Here is a 22,932-nt window from a genome sequence, read left to right as displayed (position 1 = left end):
CGGGGGTGGGGGGAGCTGGGGCCTTATTTCTGGTCCCTAAGGGGGCAGTCTGGGCTTGCTGGGGAGGAGCTGTGGCAGAGAGGAGGTGTTGAAAGGGAGAGTCCTGGACCTTGCATGGCAAAGGGTGGAGCTTGTGCAGTTTCCAGTTCCTCGACTGGCAGCTCAGTGGGGCCCTCCCTCTTGGACATTCCGGAAAGTGATGTGGGTAGGGCGGGCAGGCTGAAGCACAGGTGCCAGCACACAGAGTGCATAAATCGCTGGCAGTTGTGAGGGGCAGGGGAAAGGACTGTGGCCAGGCCTAGGTCTAGAGTTTCAGCTTGGACACTGAACCAAGCAGACACGCAGTGCAAGCTGGGGAGGCCACCTGCCTCCAGCCAAGCCTCTCTCCTGCCTTCCACCATCATGGGGAGCAGCCTCAGCCCCCGACTCTCCCTGGTGTCCTTGGTCCTGGGTCTCTTGACTGGAGGTAAGCCAGGGCCACCGCTTCCCCTCCTGCTGCCCCAGCACCCCTCCCTGGCCTTGTCAGGCCAGGCTTCATCAACCTGTTTCTTTAGGTGTGAGCATGACGTCCCAAAGCCCCTGCTCTCTGGAGGGAGTAGAAATCAAAGGTGGCTCCTTCCAGCTTCTCAAGGAGGGCCAGGCACTGGAGTACGTCTGTCCGTCTGGCTTCTACCCATACCCTGTGCAGATTCGCACCTGCCGGTCCACAGGGTCCTGGAGCGCCCTGCAGACCCAGGACCAAAAGATTGTCAAGAAGGCAGAATGCAGAGGTTGGAGGGTAGTGAGGGTGGGCGTGGGCCAGCAGAGGGCAGGAGCAGGTGGTGGGCAAGGTCCAGCATAGGATGAGATTAGAGTGTATTGAGACCAGGCAGGCTGTCGGGGGCTGGAGGTGGGAAGGAGGGAGGAGGAAGGAGGAAGGAGGAAGGCAGCTAACTTTACTAAGCATTTACCCAGCACTGGGCAGCCCTGGCAGTTAAAAGAACACTCGGGAGTGGGGAGGGAGGAGCAGCGGGACTCCCCACGGGTTGAGGGACCCTCCAGGGGCTGAAGGCGGACTCTGCCCCTGTGGGACCGAGAAGGTGCCATTTCTCAGTGACAGGGACCCCGAGACCAGGAGGGATACCCTAAAGGGCACCTTTCCCCTCTCAGTAACTTCTGCTTGTTCCTCTCCTCAAAGCAATTCGTTGCCCAAGACCACAGGACTTTGAGAACGGGGACTACTGGCCCCGATCCCCCTACTACAATGTGAGTGACCAGCTTTTTTTCCACTGCTATGATGGTTACACTCTCCGGGGCTCTGCCAATCGCACCTGCCAAGCAAACGGTCGGTGGGATGGGCAAACAGCCATCTGTGACAATGGAGGTGAGACGCATTGCCACCGCCACCCCCCCACCCCCAGGTAGCCGCTCCCTGACGGAGCTGCAGCCTGAGGAAGCGCCGTAACTGCTGTGCTCCCTCCGCCTGGCCCTCGGGGCCTCCAGCTTTGGCCCTCACCTCTGTGTCTCATGCCTCTGCAGCGGCGTACTGCCCCAACCCAGGCATCCCCATCGGCACAAGGAAGGTGGGCAGCCAGTACCGCCTTGAAGACAGTGTCACCTACTACTGCAACCGGGGGCTCACCCTGCGTGGCTCCCAACGGCGAACATGCCTGGAAGGTGGCTCTTGGAGTGGGACAGAGCCTTCTTGCCAAGGTGACCCTTGACCCATGCCCTCAGGTCAGATACTGCTCTCCCAACCTCAAGTTCCCACAGCGGCACACTGTCTGCTCCCTCTCTCCCAGCCCAGCTATTTCCACTTCTAAACCTCCCTGTAGAACATCCTCACTTCTGAGCCCTTCCCACCCTGGAAACCCACCATCCCCTCTCTCTGGTCACTGTGTCCCTGACCCTCCCAGACATTTGACCTGATTTCTGACCTCTCCCAGACTCCTTTATGTACGATACCCCTGGAGAGGTGGCCGAAGCCTTCCTGTCTTCTCTGACGGAGACCATAGAAGGAGTCAATGCTGAGGACGGCCACACCCCAGGTCTGAAGGCAGAGTGGGAGGCGGGGCAAGGAACCGAGGGGAGGATGGAGAAGGGCCAGGAGAAGCCCGCGTGCTGGAGCTTGAACGTCTCTGGTGGCACCTAGGGGAACAACAGAAGAGGAAGATTGTCCTGGACCCCTCAGGCTCCATGAACATCTACCTGGTGCTGGATGGATCAGACAGCATTGGGGCACGCAACTTCACAGGGGCCAAGAATTGTCTCACACACTTCATTGAGAAGGTGGGGTCCCCTCTCCCTGAATGTGGGGAGCCTGAATGTGCCTCACTGCCCTGCCAGGACTAGCTTCCAGTGTTCCTAGCCCCTCTGAGCCACAGGGTTCCAGAAAATCCCTAGGTCCTATTCTATCCTTCCCCTTTCCTTGAAGCCATTTCTTGACCTTTCCTGCCCCTGTGAACCTCAGGTAACCAGTCAGCGCTTGAGTCTCTTACTGACCTTCCCTATCTCAGAAAAGATGCTGAATTTTCTCAAGTATTCTACTTGCAGTGTCATGACCCTTTGCTGTTCTCAGGTGGCAAGTTATGGGGTGAAGCCAAAATATGGTCTAGTGACGTATGCCACAGATGCCAAAACTTTGATCAGAGTGTCTGAAGCAGAGAGCAGCGACGCAGTCTGGGTCACAGAGAAGCTCAATAAAATCAGCTACGAAGGTCAGAAGTCAGAAGGGAATGGTGGGAAGTTCATTTTTGAGGTCACAGGGTTCAGGGGTGTTGTGAGTCCAGCTGGGGGTGCAGGGAGGACCATTGTGTAGTCCATGGCTGGTCAGCAGTCATTGGGGGAACGGGGATTAGTGGGAACCTGTTAGGGGCTAAGGGTTGCTTTGTGGTCAAAGGGAAGTCACTGGGGTGACAACTGAAAAAGTTGGAAGAGGTGGGATCTCAGTTGCTGGTAGGCCTCTGGGGTTCAAGGGTGGCTTGGAGGACTAGATGAGGTGATGATGTCTTCCCTTCCCACAGACCACAAGTTGAAGACGGGTACTAACACCAAGAGGGCCCTCCAGGCAGTGTACAGCATGATGAGCTGGGAAGGGGACACCCGCCCTGAGGGCTGGAACCGCACCCGCCACGTCATCATTCTCGTGACTGATGGTCAGAAGGGCCCTTTCTCCTGCCGGGCTCCCCACCCTCTCACACCAGTGTGTGGCCTTTAAGTCCACATGTAACACTGGACTCATGGTTGGGTCCCTGAGCAGCAACCGTGCTCAGGCCCCCCATGTTGATCACATTCTGGACCCTTTACAAAGAGGGATCCTTTTCCTCAAAGCCCTCCGTGATCTGTTACTTCCATCCTCTCCCCAACCTGTATACCCAGCCATGTGTGTCACTGCTTCCAGCCAGTTTATCTTCCTTGACCCTCTTCATTCTTTCCTTCCTGGCCTCCTCCTCTCACTGTTCCTCTCTCTTCTACAGGCTTGCACAACATGGGCGGGGACCCAGTCCCTGTCATTCAGGACATCCGGTCCTTGCTGGACATTGGTAGGGATCGCAAAAACCCCAGGGAGGATTATCTCGGTGAGTTTTATTGCCCAGGACACTGCCCTGCTTTCTCAGCTCCTGCCCCCTCAGTCCCGGGCCTGGACCTTCCCCATTCCGTTTTCTCCCCCAGACGTCTACGTGTTTGGGGTTGGGCCTTGGGTGAACCAAGAGAACATCAATGCTTTGGCTTCCAAGAAGGATAAAGAGCAACATGTGTTCAAAGTCAAGAACATGGAAAACCTGGAGGATGTGTTCTTCCAAATGCTTGGTAGGAAAATACCAGAAAGGTATAAGATGATCAGGAAACTCAGCTCTCTCCCCAGGGCCCCCAAGATCACTCATCCTCTTCTCCTGAAGCCCTGGCAGTCTGGTGGGCCCTTGTCATTCCTCCTCTCTACCTTAGAGTCGTTATTCTCGTTTCCTGGCACTGTCCACTTCCTGATCTTAAAATCACAGAGCTCCAAATGACGTTGGAAATCTTTTTAAGTCCCTTGTTTTATAGTAGTGGAAACTGATGCTGAGAGGTCAAGGGCCAGCAAGCTAGCAAGAGTTGGGCCTGAGATCAGCCAGGTCTCTGATCTTAGTCTCAAACACTTTTCACTGTACCGCAGTGATTCCTTGCCCTTTACATATGGAAAGAAACACCCCTGTCTTTCCTTTCCTCCTCATGGGCTTTAGCATCCCAGACATGTAGGTGTCCCTCCCCAAAGGTGCCATTGGAAGCGTGCCAGCTCTCAGCACTGCCCTCCCTTGCAGATGAGACGCAGACTCTGAGCCTCTGCGGCATGGTGTGGGAGCACAGCAAGGCCACTGATCACCACAAACAGCCGTGGCAGGCCAAGATCTCAGTCACGGTAAGCATGGCTTCCCGGCGGTGAGGCTCATGGGAGGCGAGGTCAGGGTGAAGTGCGGGTGGGAAAGGGCAAGTCTGTTTTCGACTGTGGTGTTTGGAAACTGAGCTTCCCCCTCTGCCGTTCTGTTCCCAGCGCCCTTTGAAGGGCCATGAGAACTGCATGGGTGCTGTGGTGTCTGAGTACTTTGTGCTGACAGCGGCACACTGTTTCACGGTGGACGACCAGAAACACTCAATCAAGGTCAGCGTGGGTAAGGATGATGTCATGAATCAATTCTGAGCGTCAGCCTCGCCTTCCAGGCACCACACCCTTTCTCAAGAGCCCATAGTCTACCCATCCTCAACATAGCCACCTCCTTTGCACGGTGGACCAGTTAGGGATGACAGGACCAGAGGCAGGAGGCCGCCCAGAGAGGTACCCACTCTCCTCCCACCTCAGGAGGGAAGCAGGACTTGGAGATAGAAGAAGTCCTATTTCACCCCAAGTACAACATCAATGGGAAAAAAGCAGAAGGAATTCCTGAATTTTATGACTACGATGTGGCCCTGATCAAGCTCAAGAAGAAGCTGACATACAGTGAGACTCTCAGGTGAGACATCTGGCTCCCTGAGGAAAGGCTGGGAGATGTGGGGCTGGCAGACGGGGGCAGATCCAGAGTTTGCCCATCTCTCCTGAACAGGCCCATCTGTCTTCCCTGCACCGAGGGAACAAATCAAGCTTTGAGGCTTCCTCGGTCAACCACCTGCCAGAAGCAGAGTAAGATACTCAGGGAGGAGCACTAGGGTGAGATTCTGAGACAAGTGGGGCTCAAGGGACTGTAGGAGATGACGCCCAGCAGAGGTCCTAGCTCACAGGAAGGGGTTGAGGGACTTGTGCTGAGTGCCAATGGCAATGGAGAGACAGATGGTCGGGGGAGGGAGTGCTGGAATGACCCGGTCGGTCCATTTGCCCAGTGGAAGAGCTGCTCCCTGCAAAGGATATCAAAGCTCTGTTTGTGTCTGAGCTGCTCAAGGATGGGAGGAAGATGCTGGTTCGGAAGGAGGTCTACATCAAGAACGGGGATAAGGTGAGGAACGTGGGGTCCTCAGGAGGTCCTTGAAGCCCAGGCACCCCTAAGCAAGCTTTGTTCATCACCCTTTCCTCTCTCACGCTTCCCACCTCACCTACAGAAAGCTGGATGTGAGCGAGATGCTCAAAAGGCCCCAGGCTATGAGAAAGTCAAGGACATCTCTGAGGTGGTCACCCCCAGGTTCCTTTGCACTGGAGGCGTGAGTCCCTATGCTGACCCCAACACTTGCAGAGGTGAGAGAAGGCTCCTTGGTGGTGCCGCAAGCTCCTGAGGCCCAAGTCGTTTTCCCTACAGCTTCTCCTCCCCTATGTAGGTGATTCTGGTGGCCCCCTAATTATCCACAAGAGGAGTCGCTTCATTCAAGTGAGTTTCCCCTTGCCTATCTGTGGGGAGATGCCAAGCGGTCACCTTGCGCCCCAACGCAAGAAAGCTCAATGCATGTGGCTGGAGAGGGGAGGGGGAGCCTGCCTCAGCTCAGCACTAGTCCTGGAACGGCGTCTGGCCTGGGTGCTGGAGGACAGCACCGAGCTGGGTCCCTAGTCTCATTCTTCTGGGTCAGTGTAGATGCAATTGGTAGTTGTGCTTCCTGGAGGAAGGAGTTCTAACAGTGCCCCATGGCACCCCCGGCCCCTCCAGGTTGGCGTGATCAGCTGGGGCGTAGTGGATGTCTGCAGAGACCAGCGGCGGCAGCAGTATGTGCCTGCTCACGCCCGGGACTTTCACATCAACCTCTTCCAAGTGCTGCCCTGGCTCAAGGACAAGCTCCAAGAGGAGAATCTTGATTTTCTGTGAGGGCTTTGCTGCTGGAAAGGGGAATGAGGTCAAATTAAAAGAGCTGCGACAATACCTGTGTTAAGATCCTTTTGGGGTGAGGGCGGGGAATGTGCACTAGCCATGTGGTTACAAACGAGGTCAAATCTAACAGCCATTTTTAGGGCTCAACCCCAACCCCAAGTGCTGAAAAACCAGAGGCTGAGGGAGATGTGTGAGCTTCCACCTCAGTGTTTTACTGAGACCAGCGTTGGGGCAGATGAGGCACACAGAATCCAGCTCTACTTCCTAGAAGCCATCCACAAGGTTTTCCTTGTAGACGTCGTCACTGTAGACAATCTGGGTCCTCTTGTCCCGGTGGCAACCCTTAGGGCTGTTCTGGACAGCTACGGAGGGAGGAGAGGGTTAGTCAGGGCCTGCAGGAGAGCGCTGGTAAGAAGACCCCAGGCCTGCAGTCTAACTACCTCACTCCCAGCCGCTGGCTCTTGGAAGCTGTTTCCATGCTGCCCCCTGGTGGCCAGGGTGGCCTGTCTCCATTTAGCCCCCTCAGGCCAGTGGCTGCCACTCCATCACTGCAGCAAGGAGCGGTCTGCTGTTACCTTGGCACATGCGGATACTGCAATGAATGTTTTGTTCTTAGAAAAACCCCAAATGTTATTGCCCAGACATGTGAATGGTGCTAACTTGCTACTTTTAGTTAGTACACGAAAAATGTAAAATTAGATCTCTGTAGCCCTTTGTTGACGAACTGATCTTTTCTGATGCCTGCCTTTTATCTGGAAGGCCACTCTTGCTCTGAACTCCTTGCTCTGCCCACTCCTTTGCCAGGAAAATGTAGTTCAAGTAAAATGGATATTCACACTGAGAAACGCTGCCTGCCCTATAAGGAGAACTCATGCCGGGAGCCCCTGGCACTGAGACTCCCCCTGGAGCCTCAGGCTTTCCTTTCCCTTCCCTTCTTCTCCTCATACCGTTGTCTCTCTTCACCCCATCGCCAAGGATTCCATCCCTGCCAGTCTGGGGCTGTAGTGAATCCCGTCACTCCAGCTCCCTCTCTAGGATCCTGTACCCCGACACTGCCTATCACACCCTGCTTTTGAAAGCTGGTGGCCTTTAGCTTCAGGGGCGCAGACCGCCGGTGCTGCCCCTCTGACCCCTCCTGCTGTCTCCTTTGCTCCCCAACATGTCAGGAGGGCTGACATCTGGGGCACGAGGAACGCAGCCTTGCTTCCCATCGTAGTCCCTGAATACTCCCCAAGCCCAGTCCTGGGCTGTTTTTTCTCAATTCAGCCTCCCTTGACGACACCACCAGTTTGCAGCCGCCCTGGGACCCAGATGACTGACCTGTGTCTTCATGGCTCACGTCACACCTGGGTTCCAGATCCCTTTCCAAATGCTGCTTTTATAAAACCAGCTGCACTTCCTCCCCAAATGAACAAGGTCACATGAGGTGCACATTTTCCTCACAAACCTGATATGCTTCCACTTCCTTCCCTGTTCCAGTTACTGGAAGTTCTTTTCAATCCTTTTCTCTCCTTTGCCTCCTACTTCCCACTGACAGATAGCCTGACCGTTCTCCTTCCTGTTCCCACAGCCTCCACATAAATCTAGACCTGTAACATTTGTAGGGAACCCGGGGACAGGCAGGGGGATAAAGACAAGGGGTGAGTGGTCGAGGACAGGACGAGGGAGGGAGAGCCCTGGGCTTACCAAGGGAGCCCCAGACAGACTTGCCGGTGGCGGCGTCCAGCATGGGCTGCTTGCGGGCAATGCTGACTTTCAGCTGCACGGACTCCACCTGGGTCCCGTTGAGCTGAGGCAGAAGAGGGGAGGGTGCAGAGGGTGGGTGGGGGGGAATATTACAGACAAACCGAAGGAGGATTTCCATGAGCTGCCATCCCAGGAGTAGACTGAACAGGGATCTGAGAATGTAAGGTTTCCTGTGTGAATAGGGAGAGACTTTCTCTGTCAAGAGGAAATGATTTCCTCCCAGCTCCCAGTATTTTAAAGAGAAAACATGAGGATGGCAGGAGGGATTGGAAGAAGAGATACGGGAAGTCCCAACCTCAGCAACGGCCTGATCTGCTGACTCCATCTTCTCATAGGTGACGAAGGCACAGCTGGGATGAGAGAAAAGAGGGTCAGTAGAGGGCTTCTGAGCGCTTCCGGACCTAACCAAACCCAGTGCTTATAGGAGGTTGGAGACATTTGGCTTCCTCCCCCAGGTCTCACACCCGATGTCTTCCCAGGACTTATCACCTTGCCCCAGTGTCATCCTTACTTTCTGGGTGGGTCCATGGAGAGGTCAATGATATTTCCAAAGGGAGAGAAGGCCCCACGGAGGAGGGTGGGCGTCATGTCTTCTCCATACACATAGAGAGTGTTCCCCTTCCGAGGGGCCCGGCGTTCAGGGAACGAGTCTGACCCTACGGGATCACAAGATGTAGTCTGTCTCACCCTCCACTCTAAGAGTTCACGTTCGTAGGAGCCATCTAAATCCTATCTGCGGTCACTCTCCACACCAGCCAATCTCACTCACTGCGGAAAGGGCCCTCCCGGTCTCGCTCCCGGTCCCGGTCTTGATCTCTGTCCCGTTCCCGATCTCTGTCTCGATCCCGATCTCTGTCTCGATCCCGTTCCCGATCTCGGTCTCTGTCCCGGTTCCGCTCATGACTGCGGTCCCGGCTGCGGCTTCGGGGAGGGGAGACTGAGGAGCGGGTGTCACCACGTTCTTCATAGCCCCAGTCAAAGCTTCGAGGGGGGCCATCAGCAGCCCCTTGGCCCTCTGCTTCATTCCCATCTGGCCCGAGTTCCCGAAGCCGATCACTGGAAGACACAAAGCTAGGGGGAGGCAGGCAGCGCGGATCAAAGGGGGCCTTTACTAGTCTTCCCAGACCCTGAGGAGACTGACCACCCCGTCCCTCTGCAGCCCCAGCTCCTGCCACTCCAGCCCTGACTGCCCCAGGATCCAGGCAATCACCCCCCACACCAACCACCTAGTGGGACCCAGTCCTATCTCCAACCTGCTAACCTCTCATACAGAGATTTCCTTTGAGGACGTCTGGACGACTGAAAAAGAGACCAAGTTTCAGTTAAGATGATTCCTGGTTGCTGGCATGTAGGTTGCTCATCTTCCTCAATCCCAGGCCCTCAGGGACAGAGAACTGGGCCGTTACCTCTTGCAGCTCATCATCAGCAGATATGCTTCTCTGGAACGGCTGGAAAGTGGGGACTGGCCCCTTCGCAGGGTCCTGGGAAGGTGGTGGAGACCTATCTCAGTGTGGGGCAGGAGACTGCCTGACCACGGGTCAGAGGGCGCTCCTTTTCCCTCACCCTCTCCTCAGCTTCCTCTGCTCAATCGTTTCTTTTTTGTTGTTTTTTGTTTTTTAATTCCTTTGTACTTCTCTTATTTGACTATGTGGAATTTTTGAATAAGTGACCCTAATAAATCCTTCAAGTATCTAGTTTACCAAAACACTTCTTGAACCTGATGACATTTCAGCCTGTTCAGCTCCTTAGAACACAATCTAAGAGCTCGCACACGCACATTAGAGCCGTAGAATGTGTAAAACGGAGAATTTGGGAGTCACCCATTTTCTTCATTTTTCAGATAAGCAACCTGAAGCTCAGAATGGTAGAGCATTTTGCCCCTGATTGACAGGTATCACTTTTTCCCTAAACCACCTCCATTCCACTTGGAGGGATGCCTTCTGAAGTCAGGGGTCCCCTGAACTACCTTTCCGCTTGTGCTTACCTTTAACTTCCCCTCTAGGGTTCGAGAGCGTTTGAAGCCCGAGTTCTTGGTCTCGGCCTTGATGGCACTGATGGCTCCTGACTTCACCAGCTGCTTTGCCTGCTCTGTTGCCGTGGCTGTGTCCACCACAGGCTGTTCTGACAGTGCTGCAGTGGTGAGGGAAAGAGGCATGATGTCAGCCAGGCTGCGAGAGGTCAGCCCCATGCTCCCTACTCGCAGCCTATCCCCGCTGCCCCTGTCACTCACAGCGTTTGACACCGCCCTGGCTGGCTGTGCTGCTGCTGCTTTGCTTCTTCAGAGCCAGCAATGCCTTTTTCTGGGAATGAGAAGAGAGGAGTTGGTGAGGGCCAGTCTCTGACCGGGACCTCTCCTAAGGCCCCTGGGTGCGTCACTGCAGGGGACACCTTTCTCAGAGAAAACAGTGCAAATGGTGCCCCTGGAGTAGTTCACTGAGGCAGCCCTGCCTCTTACACATGGGCCCGGTTCACGCACAGCGCCACTGATACTTAAGCTATCCGAACCATGGTATCCAGAGTATCACATTTTTGAAGTAGAAAACAAGAAATTTAATGATGGACCAGAGCCCCAGGTTATAAGCTGCAAGTAAATAAACGCCTACATGCTTTTTGCAGTTCATCCATCCATGCCCTGTATGTTTAATAAGAACTTGCCATTCATTACTTTGTATGGGGAGGAGACACACTTCCTTCCCAAGTTTACAATCTGAGAAACAAAGTGGCTAGATTGAATTATCAAGAATGATTATAAGAGGTGCAGACTGCTTGCAGCTGAGAGTAAGATTTTCTGATGCCAAATGGTTATTAAACTGGACCCTAGATAGCATCTGCATAATAGAAACTGAGGAAAAAAGGCATTTTAGACAAAGAAAACAATGGCAAAAATACAGAGATAAGAAGCTTTGGGGACGCATATTTTGGGACTAGCGAATAGTTCTATTTTACTAAAAAGGGTTGCCAACTTACGGTTTTGTTCTACAGACAATGTGAAACCACTTAAGGGTTTTGAGAAAAAGAGGGGCAAAGTCTTATGTTTTTAATGGATTGTTTTAACAGGAGTGAAGATATCTGTTAAAAATAAACAAACACTAAAAACTTGTTGAGAGACCATTACAACGGTCTAGATGAGTGTCAGCAAAGACCTGATCTATGGAATACATAATACAGGAAAAAATAAATAGAAGTTACTTCCAAGGAAGAATTCAGAAGACTTGGCAAATGTTTGGCTATACAAACAGCGAAGTCAGAGATGAGATTTTGATTCTAAACACCTGGGAGAACTGAATGTGATCACTCCTTATTTGGAAGAGCAAGAGAAGGAACTAGATTAGTATAAACAGGAAGATAATAGCTTTAATTTTGGATATCTGAAGGTTATCAGTAAGACACCAGATGGAACTGGAAAAACACCAAACGTGGAATCACCAGCTTTTAGGTGGTACTAGAAGCCATAGGAAAGGAAGGCAACTCCATGGCAGAGGGAATAGAGACGAAAGAAGGTACACAGACTTGGGAAAAGCCCCCCTCTGAAGCTACACTGAGAGGTGCCAGTGTCCCGGTGTGAGCCAGAAGAACCCTCCATCCCCTCACACTCACCCCAGGTGGTCTCAGAGGGTAGAGTCTGTGAAAGGTTGGGCGCTGCCCACACACACTCCCTCACCTTTTTCTTCAGTTTGTTGAATTTCTTCTGCAGAGCCTCCTCCTCCTCGCTCAGTCCGGGGGGTATCACCAACATGGTGGCTCCTGGTTCAGGGGCAGGGCCCAAGGCATCTTTCTCCACTGTCACCGCCCGGGGTTCACACGCCGTCCACTCCCCCGACCCCCCTTCAGGCCTGCCTACTCCTGTGTGTTGGCTCTCCCTACCCCCTGCTTAAGCCAGGATGCCGTCCAAGCCCCCTCGTCGGGGTCAACCAGCAACCCAGAGAGGACACTCTCTAGGAATCACAGACACCAGCGCCTTGGGGCCCCCCGTGGCCCGAGGAGAAATACCCCTTCTGTCGCCAAGACGATGGCACAAGACCCCCCCCATCCCCACTGGAGTTGTTCGTAGGGCAACCGGGGGTTCAGAACCGCAGAGGAGGCACTGGAACCCGCGCAGCGCTCTCAGAGCAACGAAACGGGGAAAAAGAGAGCAAGAGCTCGGAAGAAAGGGGCGAAGGGTGACAAGGAGAAAGCCTTACCTGAGGGGGCGGCAACCGGGACCCGCGCTCTCGGGCAGCGCCCGCGCGGGCAGCGGATCGCCGGCTCACAGCGATGACGTATCGAGGGGCGGAGAACGCGGTAACCAAGGCGGCCCGAGGTGCAGTCACTTCCGCCCGACCTTCCACCAATTCAGGGCAGCCCCTCGCTAGCACTCGTGCACACCCCCAGCGGGGTGTGTACCGGAAGTCGCCTACACTTCCGCCCGTTTCGGGGCGGAGCTTATCCCACAGCCCCTCACTGCGCTTTTGGGCTGCCTGGCCCCTGCCGTGGCTCCTAGATGCTGGAGACGGAGCGACTCGGTGAGGGGGAGGGGGTGGAACGAAGAAATAGACAGAGATTGGCCTTGACCTCTGACCTCTGACCTTTCTCCTGTAGTACTACCTCCCCTAGACCCCCTGGACCTGCCTCTTCGGGCTGTGGAGCTGGGATGCACTGGGCGCTGGGAGCTGCTGAATGTGCCTGGAGCTCCAGAGAGCACCGTGAGTGACTTTTGACCGTAACCTTGACCCGCATTGAGCTTAAAACCTCTTCCTTACAGTAGGATCTAGTATGACCAGCTCTTCTCTCCCTGGATACCTGTCATCCGGGCCTGGACTGGTGCAGGACAGACTCCAGCCTAGTGGGCCTGCTATGGGTCAGAGCCCATGTGAGGATCAGCCGGGAGCGCTGGGGTACCTTAGCTCTGAGAACTGCTCTTTCAAAGGTTGCAGTCCCTTTCTGTGTCCAAGCACTTGGTGGCTGAGATGCTAGCCTTTGAAGATAAAGACTTTATCTTTAGGTCTGGGATCTCTTTTCCTAAAGCTAGTGATTCTCGAATTTCAGTATGCCTCATGATTAGTGGGGGAGCTTTTTAAAAATATATATTCCTAGGTCCAGCCCCAGATTCTGAAATACAAAATCTGTATATTATTAACCAGCGCCTCAGGTAATTCAGCAACAGGCTGTTTGTCCTGTAAACAATGACAACCTTTGGAAAATCTTGCTTCACCTTAATTGTCCTAGTCTGTGTGAGACATCTACTGTTTCTGATCTCAACACAAGTCCCATCGCTTTCTCTCATCTTGTCCTTGTTCCAGCTTCCCCACGGGCTCCCGCCCTGTGCCGCAGATCTGCAGCAAGAAGCAGAGCAGTTGTTTCTGTCATCTCCAGCCTGGCTGCCTCTTCACAGTGTGGATCACGCAGCCCGGTGAGGGGTCTGCAGGGGACTGGACTAGTGAGATGGGTCTCTGAAAGAAGCTGAGACAGAGGAGAAAGAAGACCTGAAAATTACTTCCTTCTCTCCAGAAAATGGCAGAGGAAGATGGATCCTTGGTCTCTCCTGGCTGTACTGGGGGCCCCAGTTCCCTCCGACCTACAAGCCCAGAGACACCCAACCACAGGCCAGATACTGGGCTACAAGGAGGTAAGTGGTCAGGGGCCATGAGAAGCAGAGTTGGGAAAAGGCGGGTCAGAGGCAAGCTCACCTCACCGGGGCTCTGATCTCTTGACTCAGGTCCTGCTGGAGAATACAGACTTGACGGCCGCGACCTCCTTGTCTCTTCGCCGGCCACCAGCCCCCATTTCCCAGTCCCTGTGGGGGAATCCAACACAGTACCCTTTCTGGCCAGGTGACTCTTGTGGAAATGAGATGGTTGGGGAGGGAGCCCTCAGTCTCCAAGGAAGGGTTCCCGTATCACCCCCCCCATGAATCTGTATTTGTCCAACCTGTCCCCAGGTGGAATGGACGAGCCCACCATAACAGATCTGAGCACTCGGGAAGAAGCTGAGGAGGAGATAGACTTTGAGAAAGGTGAGGTGGTACCAGGATGGACCCTTGGGAGGCAGGGCTTCAAGTCTGGGCCCTGCGGATGAGGGGCCCAGGGCTTTCACTGGGCTGCTTCATGCCTTTGAGCAAATTAGAAAAAGGCACCCTTTCCATAACAACCTTCATTGTTATTTATTGGAAAATGATTACAACAAATGTCCCCAGTTACAACGTCTATGCTGTGAATGGTATCCTTTGGGTTTATGTAATGTACAATTTGTGTAACGGTGTGCAGTGGCCCCCATTCTCTCTCTGTCCCGGTCCTCCAGAGCTTCTTACTATTCCACCTGGCTTCAAGAAAGGCGTGGACTTTGCACCCAAGGGTGAGTTTTGAGGTGGGGGCATGGGAGAAGTGGTGCCCTTATCCTATAGGACAGAGATGGACCTGACCAGGTCCCCTTTTTTTGCCTTTCTCCTCAGATCACTCAGCTCCGGCTCCTGGTTTGCTCAGCCTCAGCCGTCTGCTGGAACCCCTGGATTTGGGTGGGGGCAATGAGGATGAGAGGGAGGCAGTGGGACAGCCGGGAGGTACCAGAGGGGACACTGCTCCAGCCTCTCCATGCAGTGCTCCCTTGGCCCGAACAAGCAGCTTGGAGGACCTAGTGTTGAAGGTTGGTGCTTCTGGGTGGTCGAGGCAGGAAAGAAGAGGCCTTGCCACTGGGAGGGTGGACTGGCTTGGTTGGGTCTAAGGGGAAGATTGGAGCATCTTTTGGGAGGAGCGGTAATGGAAAGTTTTCTGGCTATAACTTCATCATTCCTACCTCCGACTTTTTCAGGAAGCGTCCACAGCTATATTCCCCACTGAGCTCCCCAAACCCCTACCTCAGGAGCAGTGGGCTGTTCCTGTGGATGTCACCTCCCCTGTTGGTGATTTCTATCGCCTCATCCCCCAGCCAGCCTTCCAGGTAGTGTGGCCCAGTCCTCACATGCTCCCCCACCTCCTCCCAGCCTCTCCCACCACAGGCTAGAAGCCTTCCCGGCCAGTCTTGGACCTCAGGCCCAGCCTTGCCTCCCTCTGGCCTTCTCCCTACTGTCCTGCATGCCCCATGAGCCAGAGGCAGGAAGGCCCCTCTCCATTCTTCATTCTCCACCTATTTCTCTGTCCCACAGTGGGCATTTGAGCCTGATGTGTTCCAGAAACAGGCCATCCTGCACTTGGAACGGCACGACTCAGTCTTTGTGGCAGCTCACACGTCTGCGGGGAAGACAGTTGTGGCTGAATACGCCATTGCCCTCGCCCAGAAACACATGACACGGTACGGGTCCCCTACCCTACCTTCTCCCTTCACCAGCCATCCCTGTTTCCCCTGCCTCCTTTCTAAATCTCATCTCTTCCCCACATCTTTTCTTCATCTTTTAGATGGGAGGTTTGGGGGAGAAACTGAGACGGGGGCCCAGAGAGAAATGAAAAGGTGCCGGGAGAGAGGTTAGAAGGATGATCTACGTGCATTTAGTTTAGGAAGAGGTTGAGAGTCAAAAGTTTTCTGGGGTCAAGTCATGAAGGAGAGTGATGGCAGTTTGGGTGAAGAAAGGGGGCCGCTGAGCCTGCAATATGCTGCTGGGAGGGCTCAGGGTGGAGAGGAGCTGCTGACCACGTGTCTGTGTGGAGAGACTGGCTAACCTCACGCCCTCTTTCCAGCACCATCTACACTTCGCCCATCAAGGCTCTGAGTAACCAGAAGTTCCGAGACTTCCGAAACACATTTGGGGATGTGGGGCTGCTCACCGGGGACATACAGCTGCACCCAGAGGCCTCCTGCCTCATCATGACGACAGAGATCCTTCGGTGAGAGATGGGCATTCAACACAGGTGGATTTGGGGCCAGGAAGCGGAGGCTGCTCTGGAGAGAGTGGCTGAGTTAAGAGTGGAGACGGGAGCTACTGGGGAGTCAGCCTTCGGTCTCTTCTCCCCAGCTCCATGCTGTACAGTGGCTCGGATGTCATCCGGGACCTGGAGTGGGTCATCTTTGATGAGGTTCACTACATCAATGACGCTGAGGTAAGGGCCGCGGGGCTCCTGTGGGCCTGGTCCTTTCCTGTGGGGCTGGTTCAGCAGCTTCCTATTCCCCCTGAGCTGCCAGTGACTCGTTTTCCCTCCCTGCGCCCAGCGTGGGGTCGTGTGGGAGGAGGTGCTCATCATGCTCCCTGACCACGTCTCCATCATCCTTCTGAGTGCCACTGTTCCCAACGCCCTTGAATTTGCTGACTGGATTGGGTGAGGCGTGTGTCCTGGGGTGCTTGGGTGAAGGCGGCTGTAGTAGTCCCTGGTTGGGGTGGGGGGGCCAAGACTGCCACAGCCTTGGGGGTGGGAGAAAAGGGTGGGGCTGGGGAACACGGCCCACTTGGGCCCAGACTACTTTGCATGTTTAGAGATATGATGACGGGGACAGCCTTCCAATCCGGCTTCCAGAAAAGGCTGGGTGAGGCCCCGGGGGGGGGAAGGTGGTGGGGTGTGGGCTGCTCCTTCCCACATCCCCCGCCCCTGCTGTCTCCCGCCCATCAGACGACTGAAGCGCCGTCAGATCTATGTGATCAGCACTGTCGCTCGCCCCGTCCCCCTAGAGCATTATCTCTTCACGGGGAACAGCCCCAAGACGCAGGGTGAGCTCTTCCTGCTGCTGGACTCCCGAGGCACCTTCTACACAAAGGGGTAAGCCGGAGATGGGGAGTCAGGGCTGGCCTGGCTGGGTGTGACTGTGACGCCGCCCTCTGCATCCCCAGGTACTATGCAGCTGTGGAGGCCAAGAAGGAGAGGACGAGCAAGCATGTACAGACCTTTGGGGCCAAGCAGCCCACGCATCAGGGGGGGCCTGCACAGGTGCAAACCAGTAGGCTTTGTACCTGTCACTACCTCTTCCTTCCTGGTCTTTCTTCCCTGGTCCTCCGGGGGTTTGGACTTGAACTTTGAGTACTGCCCGACTTGGGAGTTCTTTACCTGCCCCCACTTTGGGCCCCACTGTCTCCGACTCAACCTCTGCCACTTTGTGACCCCCTCCCCAGGACCGCGGTGTGTACCTGTCACTGCTGGCCTCCCTCCGCAGCCGTGCACAGCTGCCCGTGGTGGTGTTCACCTTCTCCCGGGGCCGCTGTGATGAGCAGGCCTCAGGCCTCACCTCCCTTGATCTCACCACAAGTTCAGAGAAGAGTGAGATTCACCTCTTCCTGCAGCGTTGCCTCGCTCGCCTCCGCGGCTCTGACCGCCAGCTGCCCCAGGCATGGAGGGGGGGCTTGGAGACGGGTGGGGACGGGGTGCTGCACGACCCCCCCCAGTCACGGCCTCGGTCCCCCACAGGTGCTGCACATATCGGAGCTCCTGCACCGAGGCCTGGGCGTACACCACAGCGGCGTGCTACCCATCCTCAAGGAGATCGTGGAGATGCTGTTCAGCCGCGGCCTAGTCAAGGTACGCACGCGGCCCACACGCACCACCGTGGGGCCTCGGGCACATTGCCTAAGCTCCCCGAACTCCCGGTTTCCCATCTTAAAATGGGGATGCCCCAGATGTGAACAGGCAGTCTTCAGAAGAGAAACCCAAAAAGCTAGCAAGCATGTAAGTCGTCGTCAGAAAAATGCAAATTGAAAACTCATGAGATAGGACTTTATTAGACTGGTAAAACTTAGGAAACCGGCTGATGCCAAGTGTTGCCAAAGATGAAGGAGACTACAGGCAGACCTCAGAGGTACTGCAGGTTTGGGGCCAGGCCACCGCAGTAAAGCGAGTATCACAATAAAGTGAGTCACATGAGTTTTTGGTTTCCCAGTGTATATAAAAGTTATATTCACACTATACCATAGTCTATTAAGTGGGTAATAGCGTTATGTCTAAAAACCATGTACACACTTTTTTTTTTTTTTTTAAATTTAAGGAGGGCACAGCTCACAGTGGCCCATGTGGGGATCGAACTGGCAACCTTGGTGTTATTAGCACCACACTCTAACCAACTGAGCTAACTGGCCACCCCACAATGTACACACTTTAGTTAAAAAATACTGTATTGCTAAAAAGTGCTAACCATCATCTGAGGCTTCAGCAAGTCGTAATCTGTTTGCTGGTGGAGGGTCTTGCCTAAATGTTGATGAAAACATAGTATCTGCAAAGCGAATGAAGCGAAGTCTGCGTAGGATGAGAGGAACCCTTGTACAGGTTTGGCCAGTCTGGAGAGCACCCTGGCACTCTTTTTTTTTTTTAATTGGGGACTATTGGAGAACAGTATGGGAACAGAGTGTTTTTCCAGGACCCGTCAGCTCTATGTCAAGTCATTGTTTTCAATCTAGTTGTGGAGGGCGCAGCTCACTGGTCCACATGGGACTCGAACCAGTGACCTTGGTGTTATGAGCACCACGCTCTTAAACACTGAGCCAGCCGGTTGCCCACCAGCGGCTCAGCTCCAAGCTCAAGCCGTTGCATCTCACTGGTCCGTGTGGGAAACGAACTGGCAACCTTGTTAAAAGAGCTCGCACTCTAACCAACTGAGCCATCCAGCCACCCCCACCCTGGCACTCTTTAGACAAAAATAACATACTCTCTGACCCCCAATTCCATTCCCGAGTATAAACCACTAAGAAGTTCTCACTTGGTCCATGAGGGAACATGTCTGCTCTTCCTTTGTTGGCTGTCGTCTTGTGGCAGGTGGTACCGAGGTGTCCTTCACTGGGCGAGAAGGCAGGTAACTGGGGGGGCATGCACCCACAGAGTGCCCTGCTGCAGTTGGAAGCAAGGGACTAGGTATAACCATGTTAACATGGATGGATGTTGAAAGCACTATGTGGAGGAAAAGAAGTGAGAAAAATGGAAGGAGATAATATCACTGCCTTTTAATGTGAATTGTAAATTACACGCACACAAAGGAAGACATTATGTGCCAGAACACATTCACACAAAAAGGTACCCATTAAAAACATGGGATGACTGACAGGGGGGATGGGAGTGGGATATGGGGGGACAAGGAAAGAAATAGGCAGCTAAATAAATAAAATGAGGGAAAGCATAGTTCCTACTCTATAGATTTGCCCAGAGAGTTAATGGGATCCTGTGAGTTAAGCATTTGGGACGGTGCCAGGTGCTTACTTAGCCTTGGCTGCAGAATAAGGTGCTCCCAGCCAGGGCTGGGCACCTGTGTGTAGTCCCTTGCTGATCCTCTCTCCCCCGTCCCAGGTCTTGTTTGCCACAGAGACCTTCGCCATGGGTGTAAATATGCCAGCCCGAACTGTAGTGTTTGACTCCATGCGGAAGCACGATGGCTCTACCTTCCGGGACCTGCTCCCTGGGGAGTACGTGCAGATGGCAGGCCGGGCGGGCCGGAGGGGCCTGGACCCCACAGGCACTGTCATCCTGCTCTGCAAGGGCCGCGTGCCCGAGATGGTGGACCTGCACCGTATGATGACGGTGAGCTAGGTGGCATGAGCCCAGCTCTGGGGACCTGCTGTACCCTTTCTCCCAACCCTCTTCCCCTCTCCTTTCTTTCTGATTTTTTTTCTTTTGCCTGGGAGAAGCCAAGGTAGGAATGAGCAGACCCAAGGATGAGACTGGATCTCATCTCCAGTCTTCTCCACTGTGAATACGGAGCTAGATAGGACCGTTGAGAGTCTACTGTGTTTCCCCGGAAATAAGACCGAGCCGAACAATCAGCTCTAATGCGTCTTTTGGAGCAAAAATTAATGTAAGACCCGGTCTTATTTTACTGTAAGACCCGGTCTTACATAATATTATAAAGCCCAGGTCTTATATTAATTTGTGCTCGAAAAGATGCATTAGAGCTGATTGTTCGGCTCGGTCTTATTTCCGTGGAAACACGGTATTACTTAATTTCCCTCCCTTATTTTGCAGAGGAGGCGAGCACGCCGTTTGTGTAGGGTCCTATGGTTGTGGAGCTGGGACTAGCTGTGCTGGGGGTAGAGGGCTGGCTGGGGAGCAGCATGCCCCACCCCGATGTCACTGGCTTGTGTCGCCCGGCCCAGGGGAAGCCGTCCCAGCTGCAGTCTCAGTTCCGCCTCACATACACCATGATCCTGAACCTACTGCGGGTGGATGCCCTCAGGGTGGAGGATATGATGAAGAGGAGCTTCTCTGAGTTTCCGTCCCGCAAAGACAGCAGGGTGAGGGGCTGGGGGACCAGTATCCCAGGCAGGATGCTGGACAAGGAAAGCCAGGCCGGGAGGAAGTGGGCATCCAGAGGCCAGTGGGGTGAGGTGGGGGGCGTGGCAGGCTGAGCCTGGAGACTCTTGTTTGGCACCTACTCCTACTTGTGCCCAGGCCCACGAACAGGCTCTGGCTGAACTGACCAAGAGGCTGGAGGCCTTGAAGGAGCCCGACATGACTGACCAGCTGGTTGACCTGCCCGAGTATTACAGGTGGGGGGAGGAACTGACAGAGAGCCGGGGCCTGATCCAGGTGAGTGGGTGGGTGAGTGTTGGGGGGTGTGATGGAGGAGGGAAGGAGGAGAATGGGACACTCTGGGTGCTCTTGAACCTAGTCCCAGTGTCCCTGTGACACTTCGTCCCTTATCCCCTTTGTGCATATCTCCACTCTTTAGCGACGCGTCATGGAGTCTGTGAATGGGCTGAAATCTCTCTCCACTGGGAGGGTGGTGGTTGTGCAGAATCAGGAGCATCACAACGCCCTTGGCGTGATCCTGCAGGTGACAGCAAAGGCAGTTTGGGCCCCAGAGTGGGGAGGGAGGAGCGAGTCCTCTCATCTCCCCGACTTGGTGGGGGCAGCTTACACTCATCAGGGCCCATGTCCCCTCTTGCCCTCCTTTCCTTCCCGTCACCACCACTTCATGCCTACCTTGTCTTTTGTGTCTCCATGCCCCCCACCCCCGCCCCACAGTCTGCTCTGATTGCGTGACTTGGTTGCCAGTCTATACTGGGGGCTCTGCCTAGCTGCTCCATGATCCCTGCTGGAGGGTGGGGACCTGGTCCCGCCTTTGCTGTCCACTCCTCACACCTTCCTGGCTTGGCCTCCCCACCTCCCCTAGGTCTCCTCGAACTCCACTAGCAGAGTATTCACAACCCTGGTCTTGTGTGATAAACACACGTGTGAGGACCCACAGGAGAGGGGGTCAGCCTCCCCAGATGTGCCCTACCCGGATGACCTCGTGGGATTCAAGCTGTTCCTGCCTGAAGGTGAGTGGGGCAGACATCCGGGTTCCTGATGGCAGTGCAGTGGGACTCCTGCCTGGGTTCACGGTGAGGTCTGACCCTGCTCTCCCCTTTTCACAGGGCCCTGTGACCACACTGTGGCCAAGCTCCAGCCAGGAGATGTGGCCGCCATCACCACCAAAGTGCTCCGGGTGAATGCGGAGAAGATCTTGGAGGACTTCAGCAAGAAGCAGCAACCAAAATTCAAGTCAGAGTTGCTGGGGAGGCCCTTTTCCTGGGGAGGGACCACATAATGGGGAGTAGGGAGGTGTGGTCAGGGAAGCTCGCTCAGCCTGAGGGGGGCTCCTATGGAAGAGAAGTCTCAAGACCTGCTCCTTCCTCAGAAAGGATCCCCCCATTGCTGCTGTGACCACTGTTGTCCAGGAACTGTTGCGTCTAGCTCAGGCCTACCCAGCAGGACCCCCTACCCTTGACCCTGTCAACGATTTGAAACTCAAGGATGTGTCGGTGGTTGAGGGGGGGCTTCGGGCCCGGAAGCTGGAGGAGCTGATCCGGGGGGCTCAGTGCGTGCACAGCCCCCGTTTCCCTGCCCAGGTAGGGCCCTGGATGCCATCCCACGCTGGCAGGGGGCTTTTCTTCTCCGGACCCCTGTAGGCTGCCCACCCCCCTCTCAGCCCTGGTCCTCAGGCCCCCTTGCTGAGGGTGAGGGGAAGGCTAACGTGCTGCCCGTGGCTCCCGCAGTACCTGAAGCTGCGGGAGCAAATGCAGATTCAGAAGGAGATGGAGCGTCTGCGCTTCCTGCTGTCGGATCAGTCGCTGCTGCTGCTCCCTGAGTACCACCAGCGCATAGAGGTGGGAGTGAGGGGGTGCGGGGGACGGGGCTGGTGAGGGAGCGGACATCAGGCTCCCAACATCTGCCATCTTTCTTCCAGGTGCTCCGAACCCTGGGTTACGTGGACGAGGCGGGCACGGTGAAGCTGGCAGGGCGGGTGGCTTGTGCCATGAGCAGCCATGAGCTGCTCCTCACTGAGCTCCTGTTCGACAACGCTCTGAGTGCCCTGCAGCCAGAGGAGATCGCGGCCCTGCTCTCTGGCCTGGTGTGCCAGAGCTCCGGGGACCCTGGGGAGCAGCTCCCAAGCACCCTCAAACAGGTATGGGTACCCCCACCCTTCTCTCGCTCCCTTGGCTACAGCATTCCCAATCCCTACCCTCAGGTTTCCCCAAGTGACCTCTCCAGCCTTGTAAGTGCCCTAAGAGCTGGAATGGCTTCTTCCTTGATCTGAGCCACCCCCATCCTAGAGCAGGAAAATGGTCTTAACCTCTCCTTCCTCATCTGCAGGGACTGGAACGTGTCCGGGCTGTGGCCAAGCGGATTGGTGAGGTCCAGGAGGCTTGTGGCCTGAATCAGACCGTGGAGGAATTTGTAGGGGAGCTGAATTTTGGGCTGGTTGAGGTTGTGTACGAGTGGGCCCGGGGCATGGTGAGTAACTGGGGCTTGGGGTTTTGCAGATGGCTGGTTGGGGAGAGGCTGCCTAGGCTTATCAAATTCAATTCCCATCCTGCTTCCCCCACAGCCCTTCTCTGAGTTGGCAGGGCTCTCGGGGACCCCCGAGGGCCTGGTGGTCCGCTGCATCCAGCGCCTGGCAGAGATGTGTCGCTCGCTGCGGGGGGCAGCCCGCCTGGTGGGCGAGCCTGTGCTAGGTGCCAAGATGGAGACAGCAGCTACCCTGCTACGGAGGGACATTGTCTTTGCAGCTAGTCTCTACACTCAGTGAATGACCCCATGTAAAAATGTAATAAAACAGCAAGCCACCTGTGAGTACTTGAGATGCTGGGCGG

At 55.0% G+C, this 22,932-nt stretch overlaps 3 protein-coding genes across 4 annotated transcripts; 2 read left to right on the top strand and 1 right to left on the bottom strand.

Annotated features, from left to right (window-relative positions):
- Positions 1–52: 52 nt before the first annotated feature.
- On the top strand, positions 53–6,290 carry CFB (complement factor B). The gene is made up of 18 exons (XM_019715521.3): positions 53–466; positions 555–770; positions 1,178–1,363; positions 1,519–1,692; positions 1,926–2,027; positions 2,132–2,268; positions 2,558–2,696; positions 3,003–3,134; positions 3,456–3,557; positions 3,652–3,789; positions 4,278–4,375; positions 4,508–4,625; positions 4,814–4,964; positions 5,055–5,131; positions 5,329–5,441; positions 5,545–5,677; positions 5,758–5,807; positions 6,081–6,290. The coding sequence occupies exons 1-18, from the start codon at positions 403–405 to the stop codon at positions 6,234–6,236; spliced, it is 2,286 nt and encodes a 761-aa protein (XP_019571080.2). The 5' UTR covers positions 53–402; the 3' UTR covers positions 6,237–6,290.
- Positions 6,291–6,430: 140 nt separating this feature from the next.
- NELFE (negative elongation factor complex member E) lies at positions 6,431–12,297 on the bottom strand. 2 transcript variants are annotated; one of them, XR_002136155.3, is made up of 12 exons: positions 12,167–12,297; positions 11,647–11,729; positions 10,216–10,285; positions 9,970–10,115; positions 9,392–9,466; positions 9,247–9,284; positions 8,755–9,056; positions 8,497–8,641; positions 8,281–8,335; positions 7,926–8,028; positions 6,680–6,831; positions 6,431–6,601 (listed from the first exon to the last, which is right to left on the bottom strand). XR_002136155.3 is itself a non-coding variant. In XM_019715526.3 (11 exons), exons 2-11 carry the CDS (start codon positions 11,719–11,721, stop codon positions 6,504–6,506), a joined length of 1,107 nt encoding a protein of 368 aa, XP_019571085.1. In that variant the 5' UTR covers positions 11,722–11,729; positions 12,167–12,297; the 3' UTR covers positions 6,431–6,503. The 2 variants fall into 2 exon arrangements, 1 of the variants encoding a protein (XP_019571085.1); XM_019715526.3 differs by lacking the exon at positions 6,680–6,831.
- A 39-nt stretch (positions 12,298–12,336) lies between these two features.
- Positions 12,337–22,920, top strand: SKIC2 (SKI2 subunit of superkiller complex). Its single transcript, XM_019715520.3, has 28 exons — positions 12,337–12,487; positions 12,564–12,667; positions 13,265–13,374; positions 13,473–13,590; positions 13,681–13,795; positions 13,903–13,977; positions 14,262–14,315; positions 14,413–14,603; positions 14,769–14,897; positions 15,103–15,248; positions 15,632–15,778; positions 15,907–15,991; positions 16,101–16,207; positions 16,496–16,642; positions 16,714–16,810; positions 16,993–17,205; positions 17,285–17,395; positions 19,148–19,378; positions 19,951–20,088; positions 20,246–20,383; positions 20,526–20,630; positions 20,970–21,117; positions 21,214–21,340; positions 21,477–21,687; positions 21,835–21,945; positions 22,026–22,244; positions 22,433–22,573; positions 22,668–22,920. Exons 1-28 carry the CDS (start codon positions 12,466–12,468, stop codon positions 22,866–22,868), a joined length of 3,741 nt encoding a protein of 1,246 aa, XP_019571079.3. The 5' UTR covers positions 12,337–12,465; the 3' UTR covers positions 22,869–22,920.
- Positions 22,921–22,932: the final 12 nt, after the last annotated feature.

Source organism: Rhinolophus sinicus, chromosome 2 (genome assembly GCF_057876585.1).
Source record: "Rhinolophus sinicus isolate RSI-liver-muscle chromosome 2, RSI-T2T, whole genome shotgun sequence".
Classification (NCBI taxonomy): Eukaryota; Metazoa; Chordata; class Mammalia; order Chiroptera; family Rhinolophidae; genus Rhinolophus; species Rhinolophus sinicus.
Note: the sequence above shows the minus strand (reverse complement) of the source record. Positions and strands in the feature narration are given on the sequence as shown.

Coding starts and splice junctions, on each gene's coding strand:
- SKIC2 (XM_019715520.3), top strand. CDS start 12,466: ATGCTGGAGACGGAGCGACTCG. Junction 12,488..12,563: donor GCTGGAGACGGAGCGACTCG/GTGAGGGGGAGG, acceptor TTTCTCCTGTAG/TACTACCTCCCCTAGACCCC. Junction 17,396..19,147: donor TCAGCCGCGGCCTAGTCAAG/GTACGCACGCGG, acceptor CCCCCGTCCCAG/GTCTTGTTTGCCACAGAGAC.
- CFB (XM_019715521.3), top strand. CDS start 403: ATGGGGAGCAGCCTCAGCCCCCGACTCTCCCTGGTGTCCTTGGTCCTG. Junction 2,269..2,557: donor TCACACACTTCATTGAGAAG/GTGGGGTCCCCT, acceptor TGCTGTTCTCAG/GTGGCAAGTTATGGGGTGAA. Junction 5,442..5,544: donor ACATCAAGAACGGGGATAAG/GTGAGGAACGTG, acceptor CCTCACCTACAG/AAAGCTGGATGTGAGCGAGA.
- NELFE (XM_019715526.3), bottom strand. CDS start 11,721: ATGTTGGTGATACCCCCCGGACTGAGCGAGGAGGAGGAGGCTCTGCAG. Junction 9,467..9,969: donor CCCTAGAGGGGAAGTTAAAG/GTAAGCACAAGC, acceptor CCACCTTCCCAG/GACCCTGCGAAGGGGCCAGT. Junction 9,057..9,246: donor AGGAAATCTCTGTATGAGAG/GTTAGCAGGTTG, acceptor GCCTCCCCCTAG/CTTTGTGTCTTCCAGTGATC.